This window comes from Drosophila suzukii (genome assembly GCF_043229965.1).
Source record: "Drosophila suzukii chromosome 2 unlocalized genomic scaffold, CBGP_Dsuzu_IsoJpt1.0 scf_2c, whole genome shotgun sequence".
Taxonomy (NCBI): Eukaryota; Metazoa; Arthropoda; class Insecta; order Diptera; family Drosophilidae; genus Drosophila; species Drosophila suzukii.
In genome coordinates this window covers 35,957,909-35,976,669 of record NW_027255896.1, presented here as the reverse complement: position 1 = coordinate 35,976,669, position 18,761 = coordinate 35,957,909, and the positions used below count along the sequence as shown (strand labels likewise).

The 18,761-nt window shown below is 38.4% G+C and overlaps 1 protein-coding gene and 1 long non-coding RNA gene across 22 annotated transcripts in view; one reads left to right on the top strand and one right to left on the bottom strand.

The window, feature by feature from the left end:
* The window catches only part of dpr12 (defective proboscis extension response 12), a 348,744-nt gene that overhangs the window by 158,581 nt on the left and 171,402 nt on the right, over nucleotides 1-18,761 (top strand). For 2 of the 14 annotated variants that reach the window (XM_070998455.1, XM_070998453.1), the window contains exon 1: nucleotides 3,523-3,664. The exons of 9 other annotated variants lie outside the window; for them this stretch is intronic. Coding sequence is in view for 2 of the 5 variants with exons in the window: in XM_070998462.1 (XP_070854563.1) it covers nucleotides 3,640-3,664 (25 nt within the window). In the remaining 3 variants the exon portion in view is untranslated. Of the gene's footprint in view, nucleotides 1-3,522; nucleotides 3,665-5,994; nucleotides 6,012-18,761 lie in introns of those variants that run through there. 3 more of the 14 variants (XM_070998462.1, XM_070998461.1, XM_070998456.1) reach the window with 2 other exon arrangements.
* Nucleotides 1,982-4,265, bottom strand: LOC139354207 (uncharacterized). Of its 8 annotated transcripts, XR_011605320.1 has the most exons (5): nucleotides 3,725-4,257; nucleotides 3,456-3,669; nucleotides 3,201-3,262; nucleotides 2,523-3,140; nucleotides 1,982-2,151 (listed from the first exon to the last, which is right to left on the bottom strand). It is a non-coding gene; the product is annotated as an uncharacterized lncRNA (long non-coding RNA). The 8 variants fall into 8 exon arrangements; XR_011605321.1 differs by having other exon boundaries at nucleotides 2,523-2,678; nucleotides 2,906-3,669; nucleotides 3,725-4,262; XR_011605318.1 differs by having other exon boundaries at nucleotides 3,201-3,669; nucleotides 3,725-4,259.

Genomic DNA, 18,761 nt, shown 5'->3' with positions numbered 1-18,761 from the left:
TTTCCTTCCAAACCTTCTATTTTCCTGCTCACTTCATTTAATTGAACATTTATCAATCTATTTATTAATTCCACTGTTAAGCCGCCGGCTGTGGCTATACTACCTGCAGAAAAATTTGGTGCTGAACCTCCGGTTGCCATGGTTAGATTTATTTCACCAAAGCTATTTATTAAATCTTCCAGATTGTTTCTCAATATTTTTTATTAAATCGTGAATCTATCTTACTTTCTATCAATGTTTAAATCTTGTATTATTTTTTTTTTTTTTTAATTCCCTGATCTTAGATTATAATTTTTAATTTAATTTTTTTTTATTGAAAATTAATTTCTCACGAGACTGTCCCGATGGGGTCTTCCTTCTGTGAGGTTGTGGGTTGATCTTCCTTCCTGGATTCAGTAGAAATTATTGGCAATAGAATGCCCTTCCTTCCTTCTTTAATTTTTCCAGTTTCAGTGTATTGTGATTTAGTTGTTGTTGTTGTAAGAGCTGGTTTGTTGAACTGTTTTTGTTTAGTGCGTTTCTGGTTTTGCTTTATTTTGTGTTATTGTAATTTTTTTTATTTAAGATTTTGGTCCACCCTTTTTTTATAGTTCACCTTTAAATGGATTATTTCATTTATTAATTTCCATTTAATTACTGTTAATGACCACTGTCACTTTGTTTTGATGTTTGGTGGATTTTTTAATTTCTCCACTAGAAATGTTGAGTTGTTGGCCGCGCGAGCTCCGTTTATATTTAACTTATTTTTCACTAAATAATTTTTGGAACTTTTTATTTAACGCGGCCCCACGTTGGGCGCCAATTAAATTTGTCGTTAATAGATGAATTAAAAAAATTTATTTTTTATTTTTAAAACTTGGGTGATAAACCTTTATTCTTAAATCAAATTAATACAAGACACTTTTTGAAAATTGTGAGCCGATCGCGGTCTCGGATAAAATAGGACTGAATCTTAATTCTAAAAAATTATCCAATGAACCTCGGCCAGTAGCTTTCCTTTTCTTAAGCTTCCAGAACTTTAATTTTTGTTTAAAATAAAAGCTTATGCTGAAACTGTCGCATCTCGTTGTGAAATGAAATTATGCTGACCGATGCAATTTGATTGAAAATCGGAACGCAATTCGTTCTGAACTTAGAACGCAATACTGTGGGCTTTGAACGAAAAAGTTTGGGCTTCGAACGGAAGCTTGTGTTTACTTTACGATTGGTTTATTTATCTTAGCAGGACGGTCAAGCGCGGCCCTCGAAATGAATGGCAAAGGCAACGGCAGAATCTTAAACAAAGGCAAAGGCAATGTCGCTGAAGGCAAGGGTAACATAGCTGAGATTGAATTCAAAAATTTGTTTATAAATTCCATAAGTGGAACCGTTTCACGGGTTGGATAACTCACATGCTAGACTTTCTGAACGCCTGGTAGAGATTTATTTAATTTCCCACCTTATGTTTTGTTATTGCTAGAATTCATTGTATTTTGGTTATTTTGCTGAAGACAAAGAATTTATTATTAATAAAAGTACACACACATAAACATTAGAAATAATATTTTAATAAAACAATTACAATTCACAACCGTCTTCTCGCGGACTCGAACCTGTGCTACCATGTGTCGAAGGCGGACGCTCTAGCAGCTAGACCACCAAGCGAATTTTTCGAATGCGGAAAATCGGGACCTAGACCTACATACATGTTTTTATGAACGGTGTTGATATTATCGATTTCGATAGACTTTAACGCGTCTATCGCAGCTTTTTCCTGAACGGCGTTCGATATCTGAGAACATTTTTCGCAATTTGGAACCAAGTTGTTCGTCGGTAGAAATTGTTACCAACACCGTTCGATTTTTGAAATGTGAGAACTAAAAATGGAGAACGGATTGTTCGCATTTCATGAAAAATGTTCTTCATTTTTTTCGTTCTTTTTTTTCTGGGTGTAGAGGCTCTAGTTTCGAGCCTTTTTTAACAATTAATTAAAACTAAACAATTGATATTTTTACTGTCGGGTTTTTTATCATTTGTTTATTTAACTTAGAAGAGTACATAAAATAAAATTTAAAAAAAAAAAAATTTTTTTCATCGAGTTATGCGTTCTTGAAGTAGAAGGGAAAAAAAAGGCCGTGTCCTCGTCGCCATGATTTCTACCCTTGTGGTCATCTGAAAAATAAAAAAAAAAAAGATTCTTAATCAGTACGAATGTCGCTATGTCATGAACCAGCAAAACTAAAAAAAAAATTTTTTTTTCATAAAATGGCTGCCACTCAAAAAAAAGGTAGATTTTTTACAAATTTTTTAATTTTATCGAACTTTTTTAAAAATATTACAAATTTTAAATTCTTATTTTTTGTTGGTTCATGCGATAGAGAGATATTGAAAGAATATTCATTCCAAATTTTAAGTAAATCGGCTGATTAGAACTTTAAATATTATGGCTACCGTATCAGAAAAAGTAGTTTGGAGAAAAACGCGTTTAAAGTTTTACGTTAAATTTCAGGCAGTGTAACTGAAGAATAGCACGTATAACTTACATTCTCTTAATCAGCCATCCCAGCTTTATACATTGGGCCTTCTTCTACTTCATATCGATTAATTTTAGCAGTTCTTTCATGATAACGAGCAGTTCTTCCTTCTTTTGAAGCATCTGAAGCTCGGACCTCAGACCGTTGGATCCTTACAGCGTTGCGCTTAACAGCAAACCCATAATATTTAGAATAGGATAAAAACCTTCATTAAAAAACAGACTGCTAAATAATTTGCAATTAATTTGCAAGAGATGAAAACACAGAACAAAATTCTAATAAACAATAACCAAAATTACTATCCACTAAAATTTCATCATCACTTGAACTCTTCAACTTTGCTGCCGATGCACTAGTAAAAGATGTATCCTCTTCAAGAGTATGTTGATTACCGCTAAACCTCCGTTTTTTTGATCTGCCGGGACGCGAAGTACCTTGTCTGCTATTTTTTTTTTCCATTTTAAAACAAAAATAAAATAATATAAAGAGCGCACAGAAAAATTCACACGTGATTGTACGTCTTCACTGTTTAAAGGTTAACAAGTGACTAAATCAAACTAAAAGCAAATTGAATAGAGATTTTCGTATAATACGTTACAATGACATTCAAACGATTGATATAGTATACTGAAAATAAGGAAATAAATAAGGAAATAAATAGAAAGAAGGAGAAAAAGTTATTCATACTCAGGTAGCCCGGGCCTCCAGTCGCTCGTTCAACCGGTCTAGTTGCCGCGTCACTAAAACGGCTATAATTTTAAAAATAATTTGAATTTTGAAAAATCCGTTTAGGGAGATATTTTTGAATATCTAAACTATCGAATTATGAAAAAAAATTGTTTTCCATTTTTTCAAATTTCTAGACTATAATACCCCCTTAAGTGCAGGGGATTGCGTACGTTACCCTTTTCAGAAGTAACGTAACTTCACACACGCACTCACATAAGGGTAACATTGGGCCGTAAGACGGGGGTAAAATGGGTCCGTGAAGTATGACATAACAGGACCAAGGCCCGACAGCAGCATTACGTGCCTTTTGTGAAGGCTGCGCATCCGTTTCTCTTGGCATCCGGCGCAGAAATTGGCATATCTACCCATATTATCCTTCGAATCAAATGGGAATTATATGCCGCCCAAGATAGTGGCGAAAGGTAAGCTAAATATTTTTCAATCAAATTTCATTGAATGTCACGTATACGCAGCACACATACTTGTTAGTTATGCTTGCATGCCCAAAGCAGCAGAGTAATGAGAGCAAATATGTAGAAGCCGGGGAATGCAGAAGATAAGTATCGAGTCACGAAATTATCGATGGCTCACTCGCACAGACATTCTCCTCTGTGTAAATGCGTTCGTGTTTGTGGAGCACAGTATTTGCATTAGAGCTAATTCTTAAGTCATTGTCGGCGTCTGTTGCCACACTTATGCCCATTAACCAACTTTGCACAAGGAATATTCCACAAGTTTTGACTGCCTCTGCCAGCTCTGCTGGTTCGCAGCTCCTGCTTAATTTTTGATGAATCCGATATTGCCGATGACAGTGAGCTGTGCGAGTTCCCAGCAAGAGATAAGGGCGTTCAAAGCAGGCAGCAGACATGTCAGTCAAAAATACTTGGACATATTTCGAACGTTGTTTATTTACAAGAGCTAAATATTTGACAGCGGCGGGCCATTTCAGTAATACATATTTCAGTCAGCCGTGAATAATATACTTAAACGCAAGTTTCACCGCCATTGAGGCACTATCAAAGTATACTTTATAAAAAAACAGGAAAGGAAGTTATTTTCGGCAAGCCGAAGTTTGTATACCCTAGCAGTTTTAATTATTAAATTTAAAAATACAAAGAATGCTATTTCCAATAGTATAAATTAATATGCCAAAAAACACCGAAGCTATAATTTGTTTCATATTATTTTTCCACCAATTTTCCGATCGTTCCTATGGCAGCTATATGATATAGTCGTCCGATTTTGATAAAATTAAATTAGAAATTCAGAACTAATTAAAAAATGTTATTTCCAAGCGTTGGAGGTTTTATGTTAAACAAGAAAGGAAGTTAACTTCGGCAAGCCGGTAGACAGATTTATGGGCGTTAGAGTGGGCGTGGCAAACTTATTCAATCGATAGGTATTGACGAGACTAATACATTTCAGTTAACATTTTTTTCTAGCATGAAAATTGTGGGCGCCACAGGCTTAGGCGGTTTGTGGGCGTTAGAGTAGGCGTGGCAAACATTTTTTTGATCAATCGATAGGTATTAACAAAACTAATACATTTCAGTTAAAATTTTTTACCTAGCATAAAAATTGTGGGCACCACGGAACAAAATTGCACTGCGTACAAGGCTACGGAATCTAAATCTGAGATTCCAATTCTCTATCTTCTATAGTTTCTGAGATATCCGCGTTCATACTTACGATTTTTTGAAGTTTGTGGGCGTTAGAGTGGGCGCGGACAACTTTTTTTTGGGTAAATCGATAGGTATGGATGGGGACAATACATTTCCGTTACAATTTTTATTCTAGCATAAAAACTGTAGGAGCCACAGTTTTGGGCGGCTTGTGGGCGTCAGAGTGGGCGTTAGAGTGGACGAGGCACATTGCTGAAACCAACTTGCGCTGCGTAAGAAGTTTAGGAATCTGCACGCCAAATCTCAATAGCCTAGCTCTTATAGTTTCCGAGATCTCAGCGTTCATCCGGACGGACAGACAGACGGACATGGCTAGATCGACTCGGCTAGTGATCCTGATCAAGAATATATGTCCTTTATGGGGTCGGAAACGCATCCTTCTGTCTGTTACATACTTTCCGACGAATCTAGTATACCCTTTTACTCTACGAGTAACGGGTATAAAAACACCTAAGACATAATTTTTTAAAATTTTATTTTCCGATTATTCCTATGGGAGCTATAAGATATAGTAGTGATGTAAATTTGGGTCGAAACATCGATGTCGATCTTCATCGTTGTTTGCAAAATGATACATCGATGTTTTGTGAAACATCGGCTAGAAACATCGATGCATCGATGTTTTCAACCCATTCCGTTATTTTTCGTTAATTCAATTTGTAGAAGCCTATTAAATTTTTTATTGAGATTTTTTAATATTTAAATAAGAAGGAATTAAGACTAAAAAAATAAAAGCTTTCTTAGTTTTTTCTTTTTTATTTCTTCATTGAGTGGTTTTGTTAACAATTTTATAAACGAACTTAAAACTATATCAATTCATGAGCATTCAGCAGTCTTTTTCATTACATCACGGCACTGAAACCATATGTTCTGCAATGTTGTGCAACTCGACGCCCGATGTTTTGGTTAAACATCGATGTATCGATAGACATCGGCATAACATAAAACATCGGAAAACATCGAAAAACATCACCGAAAAATCATCGATTCTCGATGCATCGATGTTTTTTTACATCACTAAGATATAGTTGTCCGATCCGGCTTGTTAGGACTTATATACTACCTGCAAAAGATAAATGACTTTTGGGTAAGTTTCAGCCTGATAGCATTAAATCTAAGAGACTAGTTTGCGTAGAAACGGACGGACAGACGGACATGGTTAGATCGACTCGTCTAGTCATGCTGATCAAGAATATATATGGGGTCTCCTTCACTGCATTGCAAACTTCTAACTGAAACCATAATACCCTCTGCAAGGGTATGTATGCGTGTGACGACGCGCGCTAATTTGTTGGATTCTACGAAATCGAAGTACGGGTGAAATAATTTAATAATTTAAATTTAAGTTTGTATGTATATATTTATGTTTAGGCTGTTTTCACTTTACTTTGGCTTCAATTATACATACATACATACATACATACATATGTACATATATACATATGTATGGCCGAGTACAGTTCAAAGAAAAAGAAAAAGCCGGGTGAAATAATTTAATAATTTAAATTTAACTTTGTATGTATATATTTATGTTTAGGCTGTTTTCATTTTACTTTGGCTGCAATTATACATACATACATACATACATACACATGTACATATGTACATACATACATACACATGTACATATGTACATACATATATACATATGTATGGCCGAGTACAGTTCAAAGAAGAAGAAAAAGCCGGGTGAAATAATTTAATAATTTAAATTTTACTTTGTATGTACATATATATTTATGTTCAGGCTGTTTTCACTTTTCTTTGGCTGCAATTATGAAATGGCAGGCGTCGTGCTGTGTTGAAAAAGCGAAATCAATGGTACTTTAAATAAATAAGTGTGTATGTGGGCAGCAACATTCAAAGCCAAAAAGGACATATGTATGTATGTATCTCGCGGCTTTTTCTTTTTCATTGAACTGTACTCTTTTTGGCTTTGAATGTTGCTGCCCACATATACACTTATTTATTTAAAGAAACTTCACATCGATTTTTTGATAGCGCGATCAATTATTCTTTTTGGCTTTGATACATTTCGATTTAATAAACGCCCGACACGTCCAACTTCTTCGGCTGCAACTTTTCAATGGCACGCGTCGTTTAGTGGTGAAGAAAAAGAGTCATTGATCAAACCAAACGCGAAAGAATGAATGTGTGTGCATAGAACAAAAGAACACCGCCAAAAATTATCTTAGCGCCTTCGTTTGTTTTCTGCCCATTTACATTCTTATTTACATATGTATGTCAATTTACTTTAATGTATATCAATTTGATTTTAAAAATGTACAATGAGTATACAGTTTATGAAATAAATCTTTTTGTACAAGAAGTCAGCTTAAAATTAAAATATTTATTTTAAATATTACCGTACTTTAAAGCGGACAGGGCAGAAACTTATATTTAAATATGAAACATATTTAAAAGTGATAATAAAAATAAAACACATTTTAATTAATAAATGTGTATGTAAATATAAAAGATATTTTCTTGAGGGGTTTTTTTTTTATATAAACATTGAAAAACCCTTTCAAAATGACACTTTCAATATTAATATTACAAACATTAAATATTAAAAACTGTAAAATAAAATAATTTGCATACTTAAAATTAATATGAAACATTTTTAGTTTAAATACGGATATTTTTAATTCTGAAAATATTAACGATAAATATATTTTTTTTTTAAATAAATATACCGAAATTTAAATTAAATATGCTATTACAAACATTTTTATTTTAAATATTAAAATCTCTAAAATAAAATAATTTGCATACTTAAAATTAATATGAAACATTTTTAATTTAAATACTGATTTTTTTAATTCTGAAAATATTAACGATAAATATAATATTTTTAAAATAAATATACCCAAATTTAAATTAAATATGATCTTCTTTGATTTAAATATTTTTATTTTAAGCTAGGCAATTTAATATGTTTCGTATTTAATATAATGTTTATTGTGTTAAATTTAAATATGATATATAAAATTTTGGATTCAATAGGCGCATATTTAAATTTACTATTCCCTTTTTTATCAGTGTACAGTCTCTGCCTGAGATGGACCTTTCAGGTAGCCATGGGCATACCCACCGCCCACTCTAACGCCCATAACGTTTAGATCTGTCTAACGCCCACATAACAATATATTGAGATCGCGGGTAGGTGGCGCATTTCAATCTCGCTTTGCTGCTTGCATATCTCCATTTCCCTTTGGTCCCTTTAGCTGAGTAACGGGTATCTGATAGTCTAGGTACTTGACTATAGCATTTTTCCTTGTTTTGTATGTAAATTAGTAGTTTAAATCTTCCTTCTTGGAATTCACCCATGTTCCCGGCACTGACTGCTAATGGCTCCTCCAGCTTTCCTATAGCGGACGACAATTTCTCCTGGTTCAAGTCCCACAATACTGAACAACTGCTTGGATTAGGCGTCCTTTTTAATCTGCACTGGCCTCCGGCATGCTTTTACGGGTTTTCCTTCCGCTTTTCATTTTTTGTTTTCACCCCGCTTCTGCGCAAGCACACTGATCGTTTAATTTTAAAATTCTTTGTGAGACGGCTAATGACGTTCATCGGAATTCACTTACCAAGTCAGGTATTTCTAGTATTTCCTTAGCTCATCTGAGTACCGCGGTAAAAAACGGACCAGACGAAAATCCTTAGCCGCCTGTTTGCCTCTCGCTCACTCCCATGGCTAGCTCGCGTTTTTCGTCGATGTGAGTACTAGCCTTTAAGCGTGTACGGCTCGTAAGTAACAACGCCAAATTACGACAACCACAAATATTTTTGAACGAAGTTTAAATCAGCAGTATTGATAAACGCCCGTTTCGACGACTTAATCGTACATCGATGTTGATCGATAGCCTAACAATAGAACGGAAGACGCACAGTTTTTTTTTTTTTTTTTTTTTTTAGTATAACAAATTTGTTTATTTAACGTTGATCAGCCAACCTAATGGCTGTAAAACGTTTTGTACGAAGAGAAATAATTAACATGGAAACATAACAGAAAAAAAACAGAACAAAAACAATTTTATTGCTTTAGGACTCGAGAGACCTGACGTCCTCTTGTCCAGAGATCACCGGGGTGCCTTCGCTTTAGTCTTCTTCTCGTTGTAATTTGGTTTGCCAGGGATGCTGCTAGATGGTTGGTGTGGGCTAGTAGACGGTCGTTGTAATGGCTTGAGTGCATGTTTATCTGCTCTCGCACCGTGGGGATGTGAAGATCGCAAGCTAGGACATCGTTCCTTACGTACCAAGGCGCATCCGCAATGGTACGTAGCGCCCGGTTTTGCACTCTTTGGACCCTCATGACATTTGAGTCTGAAGCGGAACCCCATATTTGTATGCAATACGTGAATGAAGGAACCACTATCGACCTGTACAGCAACATCTTGTTGCTAAGGCTGAGCTCACTTGTACCTTTAAGCATCCAATTTAGTTTCCGAAGTTTAGCGTGAGATGTTGCTGTAATTTTAGTAATGTGCTGCCTCCACGTTTGCCCAAAATCAAGCCCAAGTACTGAGCCTGGGCTGATTGCGGTATGACTGTGTCCTGGAATTTCACTCTGGAGAGAATTTTACTTCTAAGAGAGAAGTTGCAGTGCTGAGACTTATTTCCGTTTATCGAGATATTCCATCGATTCGTCCATTCGCCATACAAATCCAAAAAGTTTTGTGTGATTTGAGTTGCTTCAATTCGACACGTGGAGTTGGCAATAAAGGCTGTGTCATCAGCATATGTAGCCAAGAGGGTACCCAGTTCCCTAGGGTATGGCAGGTCAGCGGTATACAGAGTGTAAGAACCGGACCAAGAACGCTACCCTGAGGTACGCCAGCTCGAATGCATCTGATGGACGATCTTTCGTCTCTCACATCTACCATAAAATTTCGTTTTAAGAGATACGATTTCAGAAGAAGATATTGGGCAGTAGACAGGAGAGTTTTCAACTTAAACAGCAAGCCATCGTGCCAAACGGGGTCAAAAGCTTCTTTGACGTCAAGAAAGGATGCTGAACTGTACTGCTTGTTTTGGACTCTCCAAGGATGTGCTGCGTTACCCGATATGCTTGCTCTGGGGTTCCATGGTGACTTCTAAAGCCGAATGGTGGTCTGGAATGGCGTCCTGCACACTTCCTACTGCCATCATTCTACTAAGAAATATTCTTTCGAATATTTTAGAGAAGGTGGGCAGTAGACTTATTGGTCTGTAGGATGCAACAAGGTTTTCCGGTTTTCCTAGCTTGGGTATCATCGATATCACAGCACACTTCCACTGTGTGGGAAAATGGTGGGAGAACTAGAAAAAGTATACCCTTCCTAGGTAACGCCTTGGCAATTCTGCTGTCGATCCCGTCGAAACCGGGAGCCTTACTGAGTTACAGCTTGCGAGTTTGAAGGCAAACCTCTTCCGGATTCACATTTGGGATAGGTTCGATCGCCGAGGAGGGGCCATTTAGGAATGCTAGGGTATTATCCACGTCCTCAGGCCTAGCAAAATTGAATGGCTGAAACCGCCCTGCCAATTCCTCAGCAAAGGCCATCGAAATTTCGCTGTCTGATCTGCACCACGTGTTGTCGGCACGCTTTATTGGAATTCGGCGAGGGGGCTCTCGTTTAATATTCCTTGTTGCCCTCCAGAGATTGAATCCTTACGGCTTAGTGGGATCAGCATTGCGGAGCATATCAGCAAAGTATTCACTCTTCGTTCTAAGCAAAAGTTTCTTAAGATCGTCCTCAGTACGACGATATTCTCTTTTGTCAGCAGGGTCTCGAGAACGCATAAATCTGCGGCGCGACGTTCTTTTAAGCCTTACCAAATCCAGGACCTCAGGTTTTAAAAGGGCATGAGGTGGATCAGATGGGCTGTTTGGTCTTTGGCCGCAGGTTGATGATTCGGCAGCGATGTGAATATTTCGCAAAAACACTTCAGTTGCATCGTCAATGTCATCAGGAGTGTTCAGCTGCATGTTAAGGTTAACTAAACCGTTAATGGCTTCCTGAAACTGTGAGATATTTGCATTCTGGGGCAGGACGCACGTCTTACGGGAAAGCTTACAAGCGGAAACTCTGTAGTGTATTGTTAATGGGATGTGATCCGAACTTAGTTCAACAATTTCAGAGATGCTTAGTAAATCAGAACGAGTTCCTTTGTAAATGGCAAAGTCTATGGCTGATGGCATGCGTTGGCTGTATGGGTAGTCTGTAGGCCCTCCGGTAGCAAGAACCTACATATGAGATGCGAGTATAATATCCGCTAGAGTTCAGCCCCGAATTGTACAGTTACGTAATCCCCAGAGACGATAATGCGCATGTGGGCCTAGAAAATTGTGAAGCTTATCATTCCACAGAAAATGTATCCACTGTTTTAAATATTTGGTCAGTTTTTATACCCGTTACTTGTAGAGTAAAAGGGTATACTAGATTCGTCGGAAAGTATGTAACAGGCAGAAGGAAGCGTTTCCGACCCCATAAAGTATATATATTCTTGATCAGGATCACTAGCCGAGTCGATCTAGCCATGTCCGTCTGTCCGTCTGTCTGTCCGGATGAACGCTGAGATCTCGGAAACTATGAGAGCTAGGCTATTGAGATTTGGCGTACAGATTCCTGAGCTTCTTACGCAGCGCAAGTTTGTTTCAGTAGACTGCCACGCCCACTCGAACGCCCACAAACTGCCCAAAACTGTAACTCCTACAGTTTTGATGCTAGATAGAAAATTTTAACTGAAATGTATTTTTCTCATCAATACCTACCGATTGACCTAAAAAAAAGTTTGCCACGCCCACTTAAACGCCCACAAACCGCGAAAACCTGTGACGCCCACAATTTGCATGCTAGATAAAAAATTTTAACTGAAATGTATTGGTGTCGTCAATACCTATCGATTGATCCAAAAATAAATTTGCCACGCCCACTCTAACGCCCATAATGCTTAAATCTGTCTACCGCCGGTAGGTGGCGCATTTTAATCTCGCTTTGCTGCTTGCATATCTCCATTTCCCTTTGAGTAACGGGTATCTGATAGTCGAGGTACTCGACTATAGCGTTCTTCCTTGTTTCTTAATAGATATGATTGAATAATATGTCTTTTTGAATAAGATGCAACTTGTATCTAATAAAGCCGACGTTTTAATTAATTGATTAATTGGAGTGTTTACTGGGGTTTGGTAAGAAGTTCTCTTGGTAATTCGCAAATTCAATTGCTTTCCTATTTATTCCCGTTAGGCTAATGATCCTGATCAATAATATAAATACCTTCTGGGGTCGGAAAAGTCTCCTTCACTGCGTTGCACACATCTGACTAAAATCATTGTACCCTCTGCAAAAAATGTATTTTACCAACGATTTTGTCGAAATATGGACATCGAAATGCGATTTAATAAAATTAGGTCAGTACTAATCACTCACTAATTGAGTATGAAAAAAAGCGGATCATGGCAACGGCCGGCGCATCGTAGATGCTGGGGGATGGTTCCCTCGAATCACTTTCCTTCTGGACGTCAGCATTAATTGGACCCATGCGGGACCGACAAAAATGCAACCCGACATCTTAAAAGTTCGTCTGCAGTTGCCTACTTCTATCCTCTCATTTTACAACGGATGATCACGCGTATATCCCAAAAAGGCCTCGTAATTATTGTTATTTTTGACACCGTCTCTGGAGACGATTTTTGCGTACTTGCAATAACAGCAACGCTCTTGCTAGCATTTTTTCTCAAACGAGATTGAGGGTTACTCGGCGCACTAGCTGTCAAATCAGAGTGAGCGGAGAGGCAGGGGCTTGCATTAACTTATTGAGTTTAAGCTAATTTAGCAGGAAGCACTTAGCAGACCACACAGCAGCACATCTGCTGTGAGCATCCTTCGCCCAATATCCCATGTCCGATGTCCATGTGCCGATCCGGCTGCCACTTCAAGTGGCGGACCAATTTAAGGTGGCAGACCGGGCCCCACCTAAATTAAGCTGCGCTCCTCCTCTTGGCCACTGGCCGCCTGTCAAGTGCATGTAGATACATTTTCCAGCTAATGGTGCTGCTCGCCGTCAGATTAGGGCAAAATGCGGCAGGGAGCTGTTGAAGCTGCCGGGTCAAACGACCAGCCATAGCATGTACCTACTCTCACCGTTAACTAAATTGAATATCACAAAAATTGTTCATTCTGACACAATGACCAAGGTAAAGCACTATATTCCATCACCAGAACCTAGTAGCGGCACCGATAAATTCTGGTACAACATGCTCGGAAAATTCACTTTTGCCTCTTTAAAGGCGATGAAAGGCTTTTTGCGGAGCCAAGGAGCCAAAACGGTTAAGTTAAGTACGGAAAAGTAATGCAAAGTGGGACGGCGTTTCACTAGCAGTTGGGCTGTTTTTACTTTGCTCGGAACGAGGGTTTTCCGGTTGTCTACCTGTTTAGATATACAGAAAGTTTTAAAGCAACTCAACTCTGCGCTTTGACTTAAGTACATACTAGGAGCCACGGTGAGCACAAACATTAATGTTTGGAACACTGAACAAAGGATGAGCATTGTTAAGACCAAAAATGTATAGGGTAAGTGGAACATCGTCAGATGGCCTAATGGTGAAAATCGAGCTGTATGCCGCGATGCAACCGAGTGTACATAATGCCATTATGGCCAAATTTAATATGTACTCTCACACCATCCTGCCCCGGCCTCATGAGACCAAGCTGTAAATCAAATTTATAAATAGACGGATTCGGGTCAGGCCTGGCTTAATATGCCTTACATTTCAATACACCCAGACAAAAATGGCATGAACTCATAAGGTAGTGCCGGTAGTTGCCGTTCAATGGCACTAATTTTTAAGTCTGCTAGAATTGGCGAAAATTTATGAGGCCGAATGATAAAATAAACTTGTCAGTCACACATAGGCCCATAAATCGCCGAGGGTCTTCTCCTTATTTCGTTTCCCAATCTGCTATCCACTGTTTTGTTGCGGCGTGTAATCCGAGCTCGTAAAGTTCAATGAACTCGAGGGGATTTGGTAGCAAAAACCATGCAGGAAGTGCACTTCTTATGGAACCCTAACCAGTCAAGTACCTTTAGTATCAGATCCCCGTTACTCAGCTAAAGGGAGCAAAGGGGAAATGGAGATATAGCAGCAAAGAGAAATTGTAAAGCGCCACCTACCCTCGGTTTTAATATGTGGTTATGTGGGCGGCAGACAGATTTAAGCGTAATGGGCGTTAAAGTTGGCGATGCCTACAAAGCTAAGAAATCTAAATCTGAAATCTTTATCCTTGATATTATATCCTTGATTCCGAGATGTCAGCGTCCAAATTTAAGACTTTTTGAAGTTTGTAGTCGTTACAGTGAACGTGGCAACTTTTTTAAAAATTTTTTAGGTCAATCGATAGGAATTTTTTTCATCATTAAAACGAAAATAAGGAATCTAGATCAGAAATTTCATCCCTATAGCTCTTAAAGTTTCCGAAATCACAGCGCTCACACGTCAGCTAGTGATGCTGATCAAGAATATATATACTTAATGGGGTCGGAGACGCTTCCTTCTACCTGTTACATATTTTTCCCCGAATACAATATACCCTGTCACTCGACGAGCAACGAGTTAACAATTCAAATCAAATTTTCCGTGATGTTTTGGCCTATTTTAATGGTCAAGGATGTGCTGCTTCTTTTAAGTAGCCCTCTTTTCAAGGGTGCGTTCATGCAAGAAAATTAAAATCGATGCGGACGAAATAAGGCTTTGGAATGGGGCCAAAGGCCAACCCGATATAGGGGGCTTTAAGGATCTATCTATTTGACCACCCAAATTTTCTGCAAGAACTCACAAGTCCACAATGTCCCTCATTTTGAATAAATTAAATTTGTTTGCCGCTAGCTATAATAAGTGGTTATTTCGGGCACAGATTGGGATCGATGAATGTTGGTACATGTATTCTCGGATGCATGACGACATGCTTCAATAATTTCATTGGGACCGGCGAGCGGCAGAGCCCGCGGCAAATTAGGCGTTTTAAATGTCAGTTGAGGAGGCTTAAAAGGGATAACATGGTTTATTTTCAAAACATTTAGCTAAGGCGCCCGGTCTTTCAAATACAGGCACAATATGGCCAAAACAATACTCAATATACTCATAATCAGATGAAGCGCCTTTAATTATGTATGTGTGAGAGCCGAGGGCACATGTAGGCTTTCGAGCCTGCGGGTGGGTACCCAGTCGGACCTGTCCATAGGAAAAATGTACATTCCTTTGGAAAAAGGACAGGGAAATTCAGGGGGTCTCATTTTTTCGGGTCCTGACCCCCTGAATTTCCCTTCGCATTTATACATAGGAATTTCCTATGGAATTCTATATAGGAAATTCCTATGGAATTGGATATAGGAAATTACTATGGAATCTGATCAAGGAAATTCCTATGGAATTGGTAGGGAAAATTTCTTCAACAAAATCTCAAAATAAAACAGTTAAATTTTTTTTTGTTCTTCAAAAAATGCTTTATTTAGCTAGTTTTTTAACCTACATCAAAAATTGTTAGTCCCTTTTGTTTTTTTTTGGCTCTGGCGGCATCCTTGTAGGCCCTGTTCTTTGCCTTTTGGAGCGCCTCACGGACATTTTTGGTGTAGTCCTTGAAGTTAGAGCCGTCAGACCTGGTGGCTTCTGTAAAATAGTAATATATTTTTAAATAATTTTAAAAATAATATTTTTAAAACCCAACAGCCCCACTCGCTACTGCAGGAGGCTCCTCCGGTAACACAAATCTAGTTTTATTTACATATATTTAGATCTTATTATATTGCCATATGTTAGAAAAACTACAGTAAACAATAGTTTTGTTATAAAACACATTAAAAACAGTTAAAAACTTACTTTTTTTGATCCGCCCACCGTATACTTCAACGCAGCACGCCAAAATCAAGGGGTGGAGACGATTGGCAAGTGCATTTAATAGCATTGTTGCATCCCTGAGTTGCAATTTAGTGTTTCCTTTTTGATTATTATACACTTAAATTTCTTTTAAATTACTTTTCTTAAACCTACAACTAAATCTCTACCAATTTTTCAATATCCTTACCATTATTTTAACATAGTACGCAATAAATCACTTTTTTTTTAAACTTCGATTTCGATATACGTATATTTTAGATATCGAAATTTTTACAAATATTTTTATACCCGTTACTCGTAGAGTAAAAGGGTATACTAGATTCGTCGGAAAGTATGTAACAGGCAGAAGGAAGCGTTTCCGACCCCACAAAGTATATATATTCTTGATCAGGATCACTAGCCGAGTCGATCTAGCCATGTCCGTCTGTCCGTCTGTCTGTCCGGATGAACGCTGAGATCTCGGAAACTATGGTAGGCTATTGAGATTTGGCGCAAGTTTGTTTCAGCAGAGTGCCACGCCCACTCTAACGCCCACAAACCGCCCAAAACTGTGGCTCCTTAAGAATAGAATAAAAATGTTAACTGAAATGTATTGTTCTCATCAATACCTATCGATTGACCCAAAAAAAGTTTGCCACGCCCACTGTAACGCCCATAACGCTTAAATCTGTATTCCGCCGGTAGGTGGCGCATTTTAATCTCGCTTTGCTTCTTGCATATCTCTATTTAGCTGAGTAACGGGTATCTGATAGTCGAGGTACTCGACTATAGCGTTCTTCCTTGTTTTTACTGACTTCTTGCCTTAAAATATATTTATTTATATGCTTTTAAAGGTCATTGAACGTTACACATTATTATTTATTTGAATCATTATTATTTGGACAATTTAAGAATTAAAATCTGCTAATGTTCTTATACAAGTATTTTTACATATTTAAGTATAGCTACTTTAACTAAGTTTTTACCTTTTGATTAGGTTTAAAATGATCGGGGAGAACAAATTTATATATATAAAACTAGATTGATTTGCGCTCCTTTCTAAGGGAATATTTCCCCCTGAATTTGTCCTATGGAATTTCCTATGCACACGACAAGCGAACGCTTCGTCGAAAAAATTCCCCCTGAAACCTCCTGAAAAAGTTCATGTGGTGCCAACCCCTGAATTTTTCCTATGGAAATTATTGTGGAATCAAGCACCACATGCCTGACGGTCCGACTGGGTATTCTGGCAGCATATGGACAGCCTAAGGTCGGCAAAAAGCTGTAATTCAAAGTAGCCACCATTTAATGAGTTTAATTAAGTAAACATTTACCCCTGGGTGCGTTAAAAGTGTGTGCAACACGAAGCTTGAAAAGGCGAAACGAGCTAAAGGCTTGGAATTGAGATCTGCATCCGATGCGGTACCTGTATCTCTGCCAACCGAGCTTTCAAGCAACCAAGCTACGCCTGGATATTGAAACACGGTGCGAAAGCATACACTCGTACGCTATATACTCGTATATATTAATGGATTTTAATTTGTCAGTGCGTTCGTTTCGTGCTGCCCAGCGCCACGCCAAGCCTTTTGCTAATCGAATATTTAATTAATTTGATGCCATCTCAAATCAGCTCAAGGACTAGCATAAGGCTTTAGGGAACTGTGCTCCTAGTCGGGGAAACTGATAGCAACCAAGGCCGCAGTCAAAGTCAAAGGCATTAGCGAGATTTCTGATCGGGCAAAGGTTGCTGCGACCCCTAGCACGATTTCAAATACAAGATTGAGAACAACTTTACTTTATAACAGTAAAATCGTTTTCAAGAGTCAACTTTACCAGTCTGTACCCGCCAAAAAAGGGGTTGAAAACAATTCAGAAAATTTATTTTCATTAATTTTAATTCGCTGCAAAACTTTTCTACCCTAGCCGCCAACCGAGATGGGATCTGGGGAACTGAGGGTAAGAGAGAAGGACTGACTCAAATAATTTCTTTTTCGAATTGGACCATCATTTCCCTTTTTAATTATTTGACTAAAGCTTTGTTACTTTAGGCCTCTGTGCGTAGGTGTGGCAAGGCAAGCATAATTGATTTATTTAATTTTCCCAGAACGATTCTAATAATTAATTGAAAAAGCTTCGCGAAGTTTCTCAATTTGCGAGGAACCAAACTGACTTGCCTGTTGATACGTAGATAAGAGGATATCCGTAGTCTGATGACAAGACATCGATTTCATTGGACATTGAATAAGCGATGACGATGCTGTCGAAGACGCGAGCTTGCCAGGCCTCAGGTCGCATTGATTGCACTTAAGCCATGACAAAGACCCAGCACATACTCTGGATCCAAATCCCATTCACAATCAATTCCGGATTCAGATTCGGGTTCCCAGCCCGGCCGCCACTAGTGTCAACAGCTGACATGCCTGTCTCGGCGGTAGGCGGCAATCTGCGAGCCACGCTCAGTGTCACTGAAGGAATGTGTGTCTGCGGGCATCGTCACCCTGGAGGATACAGATCCATCTCCCGGGCTAGGAGGTTTTCCGTCGTTATTTCCCGTATGTTTTGTTTGAGTTGCAGGTATATATGGCAGGCTCAATAGACGTTTAAAACATGAAACTATTGCCTTGTTACTGGCGCCCCAGGCCTGCACTTTGTACAAAATAATCCTTCAATCCTTCAATTTTATTTTTGGGTTGCTGCTAAAAAGGAACTTAGGCCGAGAGTGATAACTCTAGACAGGTCTATGCAGTGCTTCAGACCAGATCAGGCCCATTCCTGTTGGCGGGCTTGAGGGGGCGGGGAGGGGGGTGGATATTTATTTCGATATTTTTGGTTAATGAAGTATAGTCCAACGAAATCCGATAGCTAGGGTTGAGTTCAAAGTAGAAGAACAGTACGGCACTGGCCATAGGGAAAATTTGCATTGCGACGTCAAAACAATTACGTGCAGAAATACGCTTGATAATAAAATGAAGTGACCTGGAT